Below are 19,037 nucleotides of genomic sequence, written 5' to 3'. Positions count from 1 at the left end.
GCAATATAAACAAAGACAGCACATTCATAAGACGTTGATGGTGTAAATGGACTGTATGCAATGAATTAGAATACTAGAAATATGGATTTACCTCTTTTATGCTCTGTTGAATGTCAGGCATATTTCTATGACAGTGACACACACTCCTTTTATACACATGGAAAATGTGGTTCTCACCAGGATTTTTAGGCTCCGTTAAATTATAGAGTATGTAAGTATTATTTATCATTTTCATCTACTGACACATAAATCATGGCTAGTATTAACAGTGATTGCATCGGAACGCACCTCACTCTACTGGTCGATTTTTATTTTGAATTTGAATTAAATTAATTTATTGAAACACAACAAAATGAAAACAAATATATTTCTAAATTCAAATTACACTTCAAACGAAATGAAAATATAATTAACCCTTAAACACATACCTCAGGTCTTTAGAGACCCGGGACCTCATTCCACCACCTGTACTTCATCCATTTTTTGGAGTTGTTCCCAGACCTCTTTAGTACTCCTTAACCTATCTCTTATAAATAGTGTGACACACAAAAAACTGCTAAATTAAAACATTTAAAAAATATTAATAATAATAATAAAAATAATGGTTTAAGTACCAAAAGTGTATAGGATCTCTAGAGACCCTAGGTATGTAAGAGTGTCTGTTTGTTTTTTGTTTTTTTGTTTGTTTGTTTGTTTTTTGCACTTCCGTGAATTATATTTTTTAATAATTACTTCATATCTATTTAAGTTTACTATCACAGTATATATTTCTTTCTTTGTGTATTACAAGATAAATGAGTACTATATTCATACAAATAAACACCATATCACGTTGACTTAATGTGCAACAATGAACTATTAACAATGGTGAATTATCAGTATTTTATATGCGTATACACACACATAATATACAAGTTATTTTCTTACTCAAGGTGGCACTGATGTTTCAGTGATTGACTTGATTTACATTTGACATTGCTATTTGACGTAGAAACAACATTGAAGTAAACTTATAGCAAGTACAACACATGAACAGTATGATATGACTATTGTCATTTGGGTGTACTACTGAAATAATGTTAATTGTGCATCTATTTAGATTCAACGAGTTCCTGAGAAAATACACATAAGATACACATAAGCTACACATAAGTTACACATACATTACACGTGTAGACTGTGTTTGACAGCCAGTTGTATCTCATGAAATTTCAGTTTGAAAATAATGAATCCGGTTCTTGATTTATCATGATTTGTTGCATTATCTCTCTAATTTATGAAAAATAAAACATCAAAATATATTTTATTGTTTCTAATTGTCTTGAAAATATGTTTAACATTTTACACTATCTGGGCATTTTGTACATCCATTTTTGATAGATATAAGTGCCGGGTCTCTAAAGACCTGAATATGTAAGAGTGTTTGGGAAAATTACCATGCATTTATGGGTTAAAACAATGAGGTGGTCAAAAAAATAATATCAAGTCCAAACATTTTACTCTGTCTAACTTCTTCCACCGGCCCCTTTTGCAGTGACTTAAAAATCACTCTATAACAACAGGTGGAAAAATATCAATACAAATTAGATCATAAATACAATTGTAAATAGAAACATAACAACAATAATAATTGAAAAATAAACAACGAACGTTTACAGTTGACATGATTAGTTTAACACAAATCTCATTAATATTTGTTTCATAAAATGGCTATTCTCAGGGACATAATTTGATGTTCCACTATATTTTCAGAGTTTGGACATTAACTTTATTACCACCTGCTGGTAGAATCTCCAAACTGCAAATGCAGGAACTGAGTTTGGACTTTGTACTGTAAACAAACATGCTTTTGAAACATCTTAGCGCAATGACCTATTTTTCAGGAAAATAGCAAGTTGCGCTTTGTGCCACTTTATTAACATACAATACACCCACAGTTTGCGTGCATACACCCACAGATAGTGCAAACACTCTCACGCACGGCCACTTGCATTTTGCGCTTGCACGGAAATTGTGCTTAGAATTAGCACTCTCATGAAAAATCGGACAAGACGTTGCACGCTCACGAAAATAGAGCTGTTTGTTCTAAAAGTTTAAAATCACTTTAAGATTTGAAAACGTAAAATAAGATTCATTGGCTTTGAAGGAAAGAAATGTTGGATACAATTTAAACTAACACCACAGACAACTTACATTATGCCCATATTTCTGTATATTGTCTGTGGAGTCACTTTGGAGTATGTAGTGTTACCATAAAAACAGTAACACTGCAGACTTTTTTAAAATGGGCATCATGATAGTTTTAAGGTCAGGGGACATTTTGGAAATATTATATAAAATTATATTTATCAGAATTTAGAAATAAAATCTATCAAATCTGCAAGTTATGATTGTAACTCAGGCTCTGATATAGTGTGACATAAAAATGTCAGAAATTTTGTAAAATACATGAAATTTAGTAAGAAAGAATGAACTCACCATGCACTCTTCAACCAACACCAACAATGACCTATACACACAGGAAGTAGTCCATATAGAATTCCCTTTTTTTTTTCTTAAAGGCGCAATTTTTATTGTTGTACCAGCACAGACATAACAATGAGAAAAGTCGAACATGACTTTTTCTTAAAATATCACAAAATATTTTTCTTAACAATATAATTAATATATACATGTTAAAAGATTCACAATATAACCACTTTATTTATGTTTCAATTACATCCCAGGATACCTCTTTGAGGTATGTGGAGGACGTGCAGATTTTGTTACACATGAGATCTCTCAAACTCAAAAAACATATTTATTTCAAGACAAACATGTAACTTTTAACAATGTACAAATTGCTTTCACCCTACAGAATACAAATGTGCACACCTCAAAGGATTTTGTAGTTGAAGTTTTCACACTCCGTTTTCTGTGAATCAAAGTACAGTTGAGCCTAACACATATTTGAAGGGACAGATCATAGTTTAAGAGACCTGATTTCAGTCTTTACTCAATTTACTCAGTAAGTGTTTACCATCGTTTTGCCTAGCTGGACATGTTTGTGGATCAACATCTTTTGTTGGTTCTGGAAGAACAGTCCTTTATCCCTTATCCTTTCAAGATACCTAACTCTACCTTTAACCTACCCCTAAAATCAGAGGGAAATGATTGGTTGATAAGAATTGTTGAGCCAATAACATGTACTACCAGGTAAAATCACAATCAATGAAATGATAAGCTTATGGGAAAGGTCAGGACAGGCACAGAGGTTAGAGGTAAAAATGATCTGTGATATCCTTCTGCAATATACAGCACAATATACTGTATACAGTAATTACATTTACGAACAAACAATGTTGTGGGAGTTATGCTACAGTACGTGTACCTAATAATCAATTTTATTTTGTTGCATTCTACAAGGTTTGTATGTTTCAAGTTTCAGCCTTTCATTTAAGCAAAGTTCATGTGATAATTATACCATATTACAAATCTTACCTTTGTCCTCATCTTAGTCCATTCTTTGGCAACATATTGCCTCAGATTGTTGTAGCAGTAACTGTTTTAGGAGACTGACCACTCATAAAGAAAATTAATAGGAGATATTGGAATGTTCAAAATGGTTGTAAGAAGTCCAATAGCTTTTTAATCAAAGGCTTCACTGTTCTTTTTGCTCTAGAACACACATTAACCAGACCAACCTGAAAATACAATTAGCCTGATTTGAGCTAAACAAACAAAATATTTGATACCATTGTTGTTAGAATTCATTAGTGATTTGATATCACCTAGTTATCACCTATTAGTGATTTGACTCACCTAGCACTTTATTAGGAACACCTGTAAAACTAATTCTTCATGTGATTATTTAATCATCCAATCATGTGGCAGCAGTGCAATGCATAAAATCATGCAGATATGGGACAGGAGCTTCAGTTAATGTTCACATCAACCATCAGAATGGGGAAAAAATGTGATATCAGTGATTTCCACGTGGCATGATTGTTTCTGCAACTGCTGATCTGCTGGGAGTTTCACACAACAGTCTCTAGAATTTACTCAGAATTATGCCAAAAACAAAAAAAACATCCAGTGAGCAGCAGTTCAGCGGACGGAAGCGCCTTGTTGATGAGAGAGGTCAACGGAGAATGGACAGGCTGATTTGAGCTGACAGAAAGGCTACGGTAACTCAGATATCCACTCTGTACAATTGTAGTGAGCAGAATAGCATCTCAGAATGCACAACATTTCAAACCTTGACAAGAATGGGCTACATCAGCAGAAGACCACGTCGGGCACTTTATTTGGACCACAGTGTTCCTAATAAAGTGCTAAGTGAGTGTATGTTTTTAAAAAATATGGAAGGATGAGCTTCAAGTAGATAGAGAGCTCAGGTCCATATCAAGATTCCTATTTGGGACAGAACCATTTAATACAAACAACAGATCAACCTTTGCTACCTTAATACAAAATATTGCTGTTTAAATAAAGAGATGATTAAAAATATAAGTATATCTGAAGTGTAAATGAGACAATCTGTATGAAACAAAACACCCCATTCATGAGCACAATGCAATAAAAGGGCATATATAAAATACTTTTAAATGCTTTTATACAATAATAAAATAACGCATTATACTTGACAGCATGCTCAATCTAATATCATGAATATACGAAAAGGTGGTGCCCACCCCTGTTGAAAAATGTCCAATTTTGATTGCAATAAGGCAATATCCCTCGTATTAAACTCTTTATTGTAAAACACACAGTCTGTACTCCACAGATGTTGAGTATTGTGGTCATATATCATCATGAGATGTGTTTTCTGCTGAGTTGTTTGTATTTTTTCTTATTGCAGTTCCCTAACTGTCTTCTCAGCATTAAATGACCAGACCTTTACATAGATGTGCTTTTTAAAATCTTCTGTCTGTTCAAAATGCTTACGTTTCCTTCTCTTCTTCCCACAGAGAGGGCAGATAAATGGCATGCTGTGTTCTTTAAATGGGGAGGTTGGACTTAATGTTTCAATATATATTTTTTAATCTTATTGTCTTGTACACATTGTGTGCTCCTTGCGATAAGATACCATTTTCAGATGTTGTGTCATGTGAAGAGTGCTCATGTTAACTAACAACATTCATGTGTCTCAGTTTATGAAATGTGTTTTTGTAACATACTGATACTGTAAGTGTCAATGTTACACTTGTCTTAAAGATGTTTATTGTTTCTGTTACTCTAACTAATCTCTGTCATACAAATATTCAAACAAAAAATTAATTGAATGTATATACAGTACTGACATGCTTTACCTCACATTGTGATTATTTAATTATCAGATGATCTGTATAATATCTGTGGCGTACAATATTTTCAATTCCTGTATAGTTACAGTGTCTGTAATGCTTTAAATAATTATATAAAGAGGAAAAATCTTAAATTTTTATCCCCCTCCCCTATAAAATCAGAACCAGTTAAAACATAATTTACAGATCATGTAAGTAGCTACTGAAAAAAACACGGCATTTTAATCTGATCGCAACAAACTCATGAGGAAACATGCCCTCCCAAAAACTTTTGTCATCGACACCGAAAGGCAATAATTCTAAAATTGAATTAACTTTTCCTCCATTGTGAAGCTCCACTGCGAGTAGCCCCACACTCTTGATTTCCATCAATTGGTCAGTGTATGACTTTAGATTTGAGTTGTGGAGCAAATACACTACAAAATGTCCTTCTATAGTCACTTCAAAAATATCAAACACATTTGATATACTTCGACTAGATGGAATCACACTTTGAGGGTAAGTCTGTACCCATCATATATTAAATTTATTCTGTGAAATCTGTCAACTCTGATGGCCAAAAATCTGCAGACTGGAGCCAACAAGCACCAACTCTTTGGGGCTAAAATTGATGTTAAATATGGGTAGTGAAATCCAGCCTTTAGTTTCAATAAATGCCCTATTAGACTTGGAAGTTTTAAGTTCTTAAAGTTACAGTATGTTTTCATAGTACATTAACAATTTCAAAATATCCAGGAAAATGTCATTTCCCATGATATGACCCCATAACACATCTAGTACGTTACGACACAAACTTTAAATCAGTGTTTCTCAACTGGTGGGTCACGGCCCAAAAGTGGTTCGCAGGTCTATTTGGACTGGGTCACGGAGAGCAGGGAGAGAACAATGCCATGGTTCTCCCATTGAAAATGTTTGGTCTTACCTGTGCTTATGTACACTGTATTCACTGTAAATACAAAGGGCAAGTACATAAAGGGCTTTAAAGTCTGGACCTCCAAAACTTGGGGACAAATTATTACATTTTCCTCCCAAGTAATATATGATAGCAACAACAAAAAATAATGTCACTTGATACATGCCCTTATATTTGACTATGAACAAAACGATGCAAGATAAAAAAAAATTTTTTTTAAAAAAAGCCTCTGTTAGTGAGGCTAAAAGTTTTTTGTTTTTTAATATGGTTGGGCGACCAACTTAATGTCCAATGAAAAAGCTGAGTCCCGAAGAAAAAACAGTTGAGAACCACTGCATTAAATCACTCTTAATTCTCTGACCTTTCATCTATTTCTTCTTAAATGTAGGTGAAAAGTAAAGATTTATCTCGACTGTCTCGTGAGCAGACCCTTCATGCGCTGCACTGCAGGCGTAACATGGGGTGGTGTCAGAAGAGGAAAGCAGGTGTTCCTGGAGTTGTTGGTGGGACAATGGTAATGACTGACTGTGTGGACAGCGGGACGCAGACAGATATTAGTTTCCCACACATGGTGACATTAGGCAGGCCTGTCCATCACAACAGACCAGCGTCACCTCCATCACCTCCACTTCCACCAGTGCCAGAGCCTTACCTCTTCAACCAGCTGTAAGTGTGTGTGTGTTTGTCAAAAGATCTATTGGTTGTCATTGTTGGGAAACATTACTTTCAAAACTTCCAACTTCTGATTGATTTTTTTTTTTTTTTTTTACACAAGCATCACAATCAAGGGAAATAGGATTTTTTTTTTCAATAGTCTTTTTTTCTCCACCTTCACAAATATCATCATCAAATTATTATTATAGATAATTATTATTATTACAGATATTATTAAATGACATTAAAAATATTAACATAAATATGCATAATGTCAGGGATCTGTAAAGACTCAAATGCAGATGAGATTAAACAGTGCTTAATTGAAGCAAAGTCAATAAACAGGAAACACTTAAGTGAGACCAGAGAAGAGCACTTAAGTCCTAAGCACTAAAATCCCATTACGTTTTTCCATAGACTAATTGATTTTCAATGACAACTTACAGTATAAACCTTTAAAGGCAGACCTACCTTAAACTCCGAGGTTGTTAATTGATGGTATATGTTTCCGTTGAAGCCATCCGTCTGTTATTTCAACTACACTGTTTAAAAACCATGTTTGATATAGGAATTCTTGGTAAACAACTACATTACCCATGATCCAGCAGAGAAAAATCCATGAATCTGAGAACCGTGGCCAACAAAGCCCGTGAAAAGTGCCTCGGAGCAACCACCCACTCTAATGACGCAATGTGAATGACGTAATCGAGTAGGTGTTTCTTCAACCTTAACTACTTATATATTTGTACATATCGGAATATCTTGCAATAAATGGTTGTGAAATGTATATACTGTTTCTATACTTATCAACAACCTAAAATCAATAGTTTTACATATTCCCATCATTTTATATTCAAGTACATCTATTCACAATGCTTCACGGGATTGTAGACCGTACCATCGTGAAAGATGGTAAGTACTTTTGTCTTTTTGTCCGATTTTCAAATACTTTTTTGCCTCAAAACAAAGTTTGTGATGTTGTGAATCACCTTGGAACTGGTTTGGTTCTTGGATTACAACTCATTTATGAAGGATTTTATGAAAAGTCTATGGGAAAAATTAATGGGAAAAATACTTCCAGAACCCAGACAGCTGAATAAGTGGTGGCTGTTGCGCTCTATTGGATCACTTTACTGTGTCAAAAGTTGAACTACTTCAAACATGACATGGCATCTTAATTGGGGCTTTTTTCATTGAGACGCATCATGGGCCAAAGACATCCATATAGCATGTTCATATAGATCAGCAATTAAAAACAGCAAATAAGAAATGTAACAGTACGGCATGTGTGTGAATGGCACCTCTGATACTCCATCAACACAGAACCTATAATTGGGCGAAACCTGTCCACTAGAGTGACAACGTTCTCCCCAAAGCCCCCGAATACCTTAATGCTGCCCTGCTTGTACATTACCCCCAATACTGTTGGTATTCGCAGAGTTTTCATTTCAGTATGTCACTCAGGTTAATTACAGATTTTCCTCCTCAGCCCTCCTATGGACCATGTGTACTACGACCCAACAGACTACTTCGATATTAGTCAACATGAGGTGGACAGACAAGATGACCTGGAGTATGAGGTCATCACCATCCCTTTAAACTTTCCCTTACTCATACTAACATTAGTATTTTAGTCTCTGGTGGAGAACCATCTTATATCTGTTTGTATAATTTGTCTCTCTTTCTGTTTTCATTTAGGAGGTAGAACTGTACAAACCTTGCCAGCAAGATAAACTGGGTTTAACAGTGTGTTATCGCACTGATGATGAAGAGGATCTGGGGATCTATGTGGGTGAGGTGAGAAACAGTGAATAATGGGAAAGTGTTGACTGACAAATAATATATATTATATATCCATTTATCTAAAATTTAAAACATTATTTCATCTCTCAATTATCAATGTTCACTCGAGATAATTCTACTTGGGCATGCTATTTACAAAGTATTTACACCTTGTTACATGAATCAAGGGCTTTTCACATTTGCAAACTCTTCAGTATATTATTAGTTCAGTACGTAACTTGAAAGGTAATGCAATCTCTTTTTATGTTAAATTACTTTCTCCTATGTTTATGGGGTGATTATATAGCAACAGAATAAATGTTATATACATACACATTTTGCACGTTGTTTTGAAAGCCATATAGCCAATGGCTTTAGCCATAAAATAACAGGACTAGTCAAAATTATTTTCTGTGGTAATTATTTTCTGTTGACAGTATATATGGTAGGACTTTAGTTGAATGTAACCCAGAATATTCCTTTAATATGTCTGAGAGGTCAATATCCTGTCTCTTATCTTATCTCAGGTCAACCCCAATAGCATAGCTGCTATGGATGGCCGAATCCGTGAAGGAGACAGAATACTACAGGTATATATATATATATATATATATATATATATATATATATATATATATATATATATATATATATATATATATATATATATATATATATAAAACACTTATTATATGCTAACTATCTGTTCTGAAACAAACACCACTAATAATTACTGGTAAGCTGCAAGTAGTCTTGTAAAGATCTTCTTTAAATAACATTATTGGATTGTACCAGTCATTGTAAGAACTATAAAATGAGGAGACTGTGTTTTAGGAGGCTTACCATGATTTGGCCAGCTAGAACACATTCCTGGATCATTATCCTTGTTTGTCCTGGTACAACATTCCAATCAACCAATCAGATTTTAGGGTTAATCTTATGTCAAAAGCTGTGCATCCAATCAAGCTCTATTGGTGCACATTCATCTGTCATTAGTTAGAAGCTTGGCAAATTATGCAGATGTCAACATGGAAAGGTTGCATGACGACATCTCATCCTCAAAACCCATAATAGTAATACATTTTACCAAGGGGATTATTTACTGTGTTGGATCGCCACTTAATGTCCAGTGTAAAATCTGGGTACTGACACAAAACCAGATGAGAGATGAAATGTTAAATTGATTGTGTTTATGTTCAGATAAATGGAGTGGATGTTCAGAACAGAGAGGAAGCCGTGGCCATCCTGACCAGAGAGGACAGCACCAACATCTCTCTGCTACTGGCACGACCAGATATTGAGGTGAGACTTACATTAAAATTACTTTAATAAACCATTTTAAATACACTGCCTGGCCCCAAAAAAAGTCGCATACTCTAATATTTAGTTGGACCACCTTTAGCTTTGATTGTGGCGCACATTCGTATTGTATTGTTTCGATAACCTTATGCAACGTCACAACATTTATTTCCATCCAGAGTTGCATACATTTTTGGCAGAGATCTTGTATTGATGACGGGAGAGTCAAACCACTCCGTATAGTCTTCTCCAACAAATCCCAAAGACTTTCAATGGGGGTAAAGGTCAGGACTCTGTGGTGGCCAATTCATGTGTGAAAATGATTCCTCATGCTTCCTGAACAACACTTTCACAATTTGAGCCCGATGAATCTTGGCATATTGTCGTCCTGGAATATGCCCGTGCTGGGAAGAAAAAATCCATTGATGGGATAACCTGGTCATTCAGTAGATTCAGGTAGTCAGCTGACTTCATTCTATTGCCACATAACATTGCTGAGCCTAGACTTGACCAGCTGAAGCAACCCCAGATCATAACACTGCCTCTAGAGGCTTGTACAGTGGGCACTATGCATGATGGATGCATCGCTCTGGAATAGGGTAAATCTGGACTCACCAGACCACATGACCTTTTTCCATTGCTCCACAGCCCAATCTTTATGCTCCCTAGCAAATTAAAGTAATTTTTTTTCGATTAGCCTCACTAACAAGTGGCTTTCTTGTGGCCACACAGCTGTTTAGTCCCAATCCTGTAAGTTCTCATCACATTGTGCGTGTGGAAATGCTCTTACTTTCACTATTAAATTGTCGATTTTTTACGATGTGACTTCAAGCGTTTTGGTAATCTCCGATCACGATCATTCAAGATTTCTTTCTGACCACATTTCTTCTGCGAAGCTGATGGTTCACCACTATCCTTCCAGGTTTTAATAATGCGTTGGACAGTTCTTAGCCCAATTCCAGTGATTTCAGCAATCTCCTTAGTTGTTTTCTTTGCTTGATGCAGGCCAATAATTTGTCCCTTCTGAAACACAGTAACATCTTTTCCACGACCACAGGATACGTCTTTCGACATGGTTGTTTAAGAAATGAGAAGCTACACACTGCATCAGTTAGGGTTAAAAGAATTGTTGCCAGCTGAAACATATTAATCACTGCAATAATGATCCAATCATAGGTTCTTAAGGATATGCTTATATAAATCCAAACGGCAACTTTTTTTATAGGCCAGGCAGTGTACATTTCTGCATTAAGCTAGGACCACCTTATTGAATCAAGTTTTTTGGTTTGATATATGAAGTTTATGCATCATTACAAAAGCTTTTAAATGCAATAAATTTAAGGAACAGATACCAAAGAGTGTAAGGATGTAATCATTTTGAGTAAAAACAATGTCATAGATTTTTTTTTTTTCATATTCAGGAATTAAAGTGGTAATGTCTTGAGGAATCAAATTTGAATTGTACTATGAAATTTGAATGTACTATGAAGACTTACTGTAACTCAGTCCAAAGAGCGCATTTATCAAAAACAAGCTGCTAAAAGGAGCTGTAAAATGAGGGAAAGTTTACCAGAGATTACGCTTTTCCAGGCTGGGTGTAGCACCTGCTGCTCTGTATATTTTGCAGGCCAACAAAATGATTAAAGCATTTGAAGAATTCTGTGATCATTTCAGTCTGATCTTAAAAGTTTGTGGGTCCCACTTTATATTAGGTGTCTTTAACTACTATTTACTGACATTAAAATACATACAATACAATATACTTATTGTGTTATTGTGACAAATTCTCACAAGTTTCACATTTGTTGCTACTGAGTTTGAGGTACAGGTAGGTTTAGAGGTTGGGGTAGGGTTAGGTTTAGGTTGGCGTAGGATTTGGTTTAGGTTTAGATTAGGGTTGGCGTAGGATTAGGTTTAGTGATAAGGATTGGTCAGTTAAAAACTATTTGATATGACAGCAAACCTGCATCCCGAAGCAGCAAAGCAGCTGTTTCAGGGTTCAGCAGCAAAAAAAACAAACATTGTAATCATAAGGGTCAGATAGACGGTGGAAAATGGTCACGATAAACTAAAATGATAATTATAAGTGGACCTCTGGGAAGAAAATACAATGATAAATGTATGTTATGTATGTTACCTGAAGTCAAGTGTCAGTTTATTCAAGCAGTAAGATATGCATTTGTTATTGTTCTGGTAAACTGGGCTTCATTCTGTTTCATGTTTACAAATGAAAGCAGACAGGAAGGTGAGAGTAGGACAAAGCAAAAGACAGACAAGGAAGCAAATGGAGTGGCAAATGGAGAGAGAAAAAGGGAAGGAGACAGGGACACATGGGGAGGGGGTTATTCTGTCTGGTGGTTCAGCATTCCTTTGTTCTACTCAAGGTCACACTCTAGAAAGCATACTTAGGACATCCCATAATACACACAACCTCCAACAATGAGTCACCATGTCCCTTTAAATACCCTGAACACATTCTGTGGCAATCAGAATCTCAGAAACATAAAACCTTTTTGGTTGGTTTGTGTGCATTTGTTTTATTAAGAGAACCAATTTTTATTGTATTTTATTATTTTTTTTTCCAGGAAAAGGGAGAAATAAATTAATTGAATGATTAACAAACCTGTGAATGAAAAGCAAAGAAAACTCAGAGGAAAAATTGCAGATTGAGTTTAAGAAGGAGAAAGTGACCATAACAGTAATTTAAGCTTAATATATTCATGCCTTATAATGCACAATGTAATGCATTACATACTTTCATAAATAATTTTAACAACAGTTATAATACATTATAATACTTAGCCATCCATAAAGATATTCTTTAAAAGTATAATAAAAGTGTTTGTGCTGCCTTAAAACTAAGTTGTCAACTTGAGATTAAAAGTTGTTTAAACAGTGCATACAGCTGATTTAAATGTATATAAATAGCTAAATAAACAGTTTTTTTTTTTTTTTTTTTTTTTTATTTCTTAAATTATAAACTAACTTGACTTTCTTGAATGTAAATTGCAATGCACATGAAAATCTTTTAGGCACATATTTACCTTCAGAATGTTTCACTAAAATATACAAATGTATAGTTTAATAAAACCCATAAAACAGAATGAAAAAGCAAGACTTAAAAATCATTGGTCATATACCTGACTTTATCAAGTATTGTATAAGCAATTACAGCCCTAAATAAATAAGGTTTCATATACAATGTCTAAATCTAATTGCTGAGATTTTTTTAATAGTGGAAAATGGATTAAGCCACAACTAAAAATAGGAACAAATGAGTGAGCAGTGAATAGTCATTTGGGAAAAACTGATTCTACAGTTTTTCAGGTTTGGGGTCAGTAGCACACAAGTGTATGTGTCAGTGTGTGTGTTATGCGGAAGTTGCAGATGGTGTGTGATACCCTGGGCCAGTATATTCCCCAGCACAGGTGGCTCATTTGAGAAACCTCTTACTGTTTAAACACCTCCTACAACAGATGGGAATAGACCCCACAATCAGTTAGTCAACACACTCGGGCTCACTCAGACAAACACTGTCCTCTACTGCTCAACCAGAGAATTTCTTTACAACTTTTTATGTTATGTTTTGTCCAGAATATGTCATTTTTCACAAATAGGGTCTGAATTACTAAAACATGATGCAAATGATTATTTTTTTAGCAACTTATCAGTGAAAGTAGGTGCTAAACCTTCAGAAAATGTTGTTTGTCAACCTCCGAATAATCTCAGGATAATGCAGGACTAAATATTGAAAGAGCTGTTTTAATTGCTATTGCTTTTCTATGAGGTTTGCAATTTTTGCAACCCTGTTTTTGGGACATGTGTAAATACAGTGTAAAACCATGATTTTTTGAGCAAAAAATAAGAATCAAAATGTAAATTTGATTAATTAAAAATACATTTAAAAATATTTATAATTATGATGATGATGATAAACACAAAATTGGTATCAGGGTTGCAGATTTAGTCTAAATTAAGCTATTAGTATATAGGAGCTAGCTAGTTAGGGACCAAATGTTGATTTATAGTTATTGATAAACTTATAATTCCTATAAATAAATAAAAATATTTGTTTGATATTTTTTCTTAAATGGTAAATGGTCTGCACTTATATAGCACCTTTTTTAACCTTAGCGGTTCTACAAAGCACTTTACACTGTGTCTCATTCACACACACACTCACACACCAATGACAGCAGAGCTGCCATGAGCAACTTGGGGTTCAGTGTCTTGCCCAACGACACTTCGGCATGTGGAGTCATGTGGGCTGGGAATTGAACTGCTAACCCTGTGATTAGTGGACAACCCGCTCTACCACCTGAGCCACAGCTGCCCCAATCTTACAATAACTTAAGTAACAGTGTGGAACGATTGAGCTTGACAAATGGAGCCAACACTAAAATTAGAAAAATTTCAAGTTTACCCTATTTGTGGAGAGTGCCATATGTAGTTTTCTTGAAATAAGTTTTGTTCTCTCTATACACAGTCTTTGCTTTATTTTTGTGAATATCTTTGCTAATTTATGTCTTATCCTTTTCTTTCTTCTTACACGATCAAAAATCCAAAACTTGTTGCCAGAATGAGGCAGATGATCTGGATTTAGAGTTGAGTGTTGGCCATCTAGAGGACTTGGATAATGCTTCTAACTTACCCAGCCCTCAGCATCGTAGCAAAGCCAGTTCCTTACTCGGTGACCACAACGGAATCCGAGCTGGTCGGCCAAACTTGTGGCACACCGCACTTAATAACAGCCAGGAGCTGGACAGTGGAGTGGGTCGCACAGATGAAAGCACACGCTGTGAAGAGTCCTCAGAGCATGATCTACTGGCTGATGATGCCACCAGTGCATGCACGACCAACGCCACCAATACACCTGGTAGCATGCGCAAGTACCACGCTGCTCCGCATGGATTGGAATTCCACTACAGCAACGACTCCCTACTGGGGCCAGATGGAGTGGGAACAGGAGACCATGGGGTCCCAGAATCACTGGGGCCGGTGACAAGTAGAGTTCTGATGCCAGGGTTAACAGAGGAGGAATATGAACGTTACCATGAGCTACTGGAGCTCCGTTGCCTTTATGAGAAAAATGGAAATGCACTTCTTTTGGATAGAAGGAACTTTGGAGCAGGAGATGATTCTGCTGTAGCAGGTGTTCCATTAGACATGAACTGTAATGAGAGTCTGATAGATCATGAGATTACTCTTCTAGAGGAGGAAATTCGTCACCTGGAGTTTAAGTGGCGAAATGTTTTGCGGGCTCAAAAGATGCAGCAGTTACGCCAACGTTGCTTGAAGGTCTGGCCAGCTGATGAAGAGGACGATGAAGAAAAGGGAGCAAAGGCTAGGAGTGGAGGTGCTGATGCGCTTCATCATGATCTGTCAGACATCAACGAGATTCCAGAAAGGGAACGCTCGGACAAGGAGAGTACAAGCGCCTATAATACTGGTGGGGAAAGTTGTAAAAGCACGCCTCTGGCAAGCGAACGGCACCCTTCGCCATCTGCGGCTGGAGATTCCAGTGCCTCTGCAACCATGCGACCTTGGACGCCACGTCACAGAACAAGTACAAGTCGTGAAAAGAATCTAAACCTGCCTCCTTCATCAGATTCCAAAAGAAAGAATGAAGAAACAGGGGATAGTAGAAACTCTAGTCCAGCAACAAGGCTTCGTTCATTATCTCGGAATGGCGGCAGCAGTAGAAAGGGCTTGGATGGAGCAAGCAAGGGGTCCCGTGCAAATGGGACTCTGTCTCCTGGGATAACAAAAGGGGGAAGGAGTGCAGAGAACAGTCCGTATCTATCCCGTCGCGGGACCACACTGCCTCCACGTTACCAGAGTTGCATGTACTTGATGGACATCTCTACCATTGATAGTCCAGAAGTTAGGGACTCCTTTGAAGAAGTTCCTGCTCAACTGAATACCATGACTTGTGTAAACAGAGACACCGCAGCTGCCCCTGCAAGTTCTATGATTACGCCACCACCTCAATCTTCACCTCGAATGGAGTGGAAGGTCAAGATCCGCAGTGACGGCTCACGTTATGTTGCTAAACGTCCAGTTAGAGATCGTTTACTGAAAGCCCGTGCCATGAAGATTCGGGAGGAGCGCAGTGGGATGACCACGGACGATGATGCGATCAGTGAAATGAAGATGGGGCGCTACTGGAGCAAAGAGGAACGCAAGCAGCAGCTGCTAAGAGCTCGTGAACAACGGCGACGCCGTGAGTTCATGATGCAGAGTCGACTGGATTTCTTGCGTGAGAAAGCGAAGGAGCAAGATTCCGGGCCACAGGGACATGCTTCCATACTTGAGTTGAGTCAGAAAAAGAGCATGAAGAAACGAAGCCGACGCATCCTGGACAACTGGATTACCATTCAGGAGCTCCTGGCGCATGGGACCCGTTCAGTTGATGGAAAGAAAGTGTACAACCCTTTGCTATCTGTGACCACTGTTTGATAAGCGGAGCGAAACAGTCTGGACAAATAAAAGACTAAAGTACAGTGAAATCAATGGGGTTCAAAAGGTTGTGTCTAGAAGGAAACCGTCAGGATGGGAAAAGTCTCGTGAGAGTCATATGCAACATTCATAAACAGAGTTTTTTTCGGAGTCCCATATAAACCCTTCACCTACCCTTACCCCCAAACATAACCCTAATATTAACCCTGACATAAGTAACAGCAAATGCAACCCTCGCAAGACATTCCTGCCTCTTGGTTACCTATAGACGCAACAAAATTAAGAAAAAAGCTAAGGTATTTGGATTACAAAGTTTACCAATGATTTGTGGCTGTCCAATTAAGATGCTTAGAAGTTTAATCAAGAAATAATGGAGATGGATGTAAATGTTAAAAAAAGATACAGGTACAATGGCAAGTGAATGTAAATGTTTTTGTCATTAAGATGAACTCTGGTGAACTCTCACATGAACTCTTACATGCACAAGCAGACTGTTTCAAAGTGAAAAGCAGCAGTGGTCTTAAGCATTTACAAACATTATTTAACTTTTCCACTTTTCACAAATACTTTTCAATGTACAAACATTTATAGATAACCACTTAAACCAGCATAAACCATGTCATTATTTTGGCTGAATAAGTGTGATCTCCTTAGAAAATGAGAAAAAAGTTGGCAATATCAAGCATATTGCAATATTAAGCTTACTGTAACTGTTAACTGGAATTAATTTAATAACTTTAGAAGCATATGAATCATTGAAGAACCAAAAAGCACACAGACAGCTAAAAGTACACACAAATAGGCACAACCAATGATAATGTCAAACACTGACATTGTCCAAAGAATATTTGATGCAATGATTGTAAAATTTTGGGATAATTGTCAACTCTCAAGGAAGAAATGGGATATTGACACAAATAAATTATTTTGTTGTCAGCTTGCAAAATCTCATTTGAAACCGTACCCTTTTGCATGATGTTGTCTAGAAATTTTGAAACTATAGGGCTTTTCACACTGCGCTTAACCCCGGTTTATTGTCTTTTTAAACACGCTTTTAACCACAGGAAAAGCACTATTTCTCACTATTTTGAAACGGGGTTAGCACTTCTTTTAACCCAGGTTTATGAAACCCTGTACTGGAGCAGGGTTTGAACCGCATTTGCAAGGTAAACCCTGCATTGCGGTTCCGGTGCCAAAGGAATACAGTGTTAAACGATGCAGTGTTAGAATGTAATGAAGTTACAGTTTGTTTAACAACACACAACCAATCATATAATACATCAGTACTTACCTCATTTAATATTTAAGCACATTGTACAGTACAAAAACTTAATTTGTTGTTTAAGTTTCCCATCTGAGGGAAAGTGGTAAAATGTCAAACAATGAGGGCAAACACGATAACTGGAATGAAAAAAAGACAGTATTCCTTTTGGCGTGTGTTTTGTTAGAAGACGAAAGACAAAAAATGCTGGTTTGCTTGACGACATTTCCACAGAAAAGCAGCTCTGCTGAAAGGTTAAGTGTATAAGAGGTTAAGGTAATTAACCCTGGGTATTCATGTTCCGAGGTTTCACACTGTACAATTTGTAAACTTCGGGTTAGCATTCTTATTTACAGTGTCAATAAAAATTATTATTATTCGATGATCTCAACAATTCACTTGCAAAGGACATGCAACCTATTAATGGAGCCTTACAAAAATCTAAACTAGCTGCAAACTTGCAGCTCGTTATTTACACATGCAAATGTGCTTGTGATTCACCGCAAATGTTTGCCAGAAGTTTGCAGCTCTTCGCCGGTAGTGGTGAACCTCCGGCAAACCTTTGACAACAATGGACAATTTGCTGGAAGTTTGCCGCAAAACTCATTTGCATGTGAAAATTATCAGTGGCGAATTTGTGACAAACTCTCAATTTTCGTAAGGGTATCACCAGGCAAATCAGTGTGGTTTGTCATTCGTCTTCTGAACCAAACCACGAAAACACATGCCAAAGGCATCCTGTTTTTTCATCACAGCAATTATTGCGTTTAACATCACTGTTTGAAATTTTACCGGTTTCCTTCAGAAGAATAACGTAGAATTTTTTTTTTTTTTTTACATTTCTAAAACTGTACAAAGCACATGAATATTGAATGAGGTAAGCACTGAGGCATTATATGATTTGTTATCTTTTGCCAATCTTTCTGAAACATTCTGACACCACATCGGTTTACACTATAGCTGTCACAGCAAATGTGGTTGAAGAAAACCAGGTTAAAAGCGGTGCTAACCCCCTTCCAAAAAGGTGTGATATGTTGCTTTACCCATGGTTAAAAGCAAGGTTTAAAAAGACAATAACCCAGGTTAAGCACAGTGTAAAAAAGGCCTCTTATGTTGTGTGAACTGTTGAGTGATATTGTTGCTGTATCTTCTGTAATACTTGTCTACAGGACACTAATATATTGTGTCCAAATGTTTATTTAACATTTAGCAGGTCTAAAATGAGGGACTTTCTGCTTATAAATGTTTTTGAATAAAACTTTTGCAACCTAAATTAAAGCACATTATCTTACTCATTTTATGTCATAATGTTTCATTGTTAGAAATCTTCCAAAATCCTAAAACTTAGATATTAAATCCCAGATTTTCAATGTGGACTGAAGAA

The 19,037-nt window shown here is 36.4% G+C and overlaps 1 protein-coding gene across 2 annotated transcripts in view; it reads left to right on the top strand.

Annotated features, from left to right (window-relative positions):
* Window positions 1-18,991, top strand: part of LOC127420027 (PDZ domain-containing protein 4-like) — a 47,305-nt gene extending 28,314 nt beyond the window's left edge. Inside the window, exons 1-7 of one of the 2 annotated variants that reach the window (XM_051661956.1) lie at window positions 4,971-4,991; window positions 6,587-6,864; window positions 8,342-8,432; window positions 8,551-8,649; window positions 9,162-9,224; window positions 9,835-9,936; window positions 14,512-18,991. In XM_051661956.1, the coding sequence (XP_051517916.1) occupies window positions 6,656-6,864; window positions 8,342-8,432; window positions 8,551-8,649; window positions 9,162-9,224; window positions 9,835-9,936; window positions 14,512-16,392 (2,445 nt within the window). In that variant the 5' untranslated portion in view covers window positions 4,971-4,991; window positions 6,587-6,655 and the 3' untranslated portion in view covers window positions 16,393-18,991. Of the gene's footprint in view, window positions 1-4,970; window positions 4,992-6,586; window positions 6,865-8,341; window positions 8,433-8,550; window positions 8,650-9,161; window positions 9,225-9,834; window positions 9,937-14,511 lie in introns of those variants that run through there. The other variant, XM_051661955.1, reaches the window with a different exon arrangement.
* Window positions 18,992-19,037: the final 46 nt, after the last annotated feature.

The sequence above is a fragment of the Myxocyprinus asiaticus genome, chromosome 29 (genome assembly GCF_019703515.2).
Source record: "Myxocyprinus asiaticus isolate MX2 ecotype Aquarium Trade chromosome 29, UBuf_Myxa_2, whole genome shotgun sequence".
In the NCBI taxonomy this organism is placed as follows: Eukaryota; Metazoa; Chordata; class Actinopteri; order Cypriniformes; family Catostomidae; genus Myxocyprinus; species Myxocyprinus asiaticus.
Note: the sequence above shows the minus strand (reverse complement) of the source record. Positions and strands in the feature narration are given on the sequence as shown.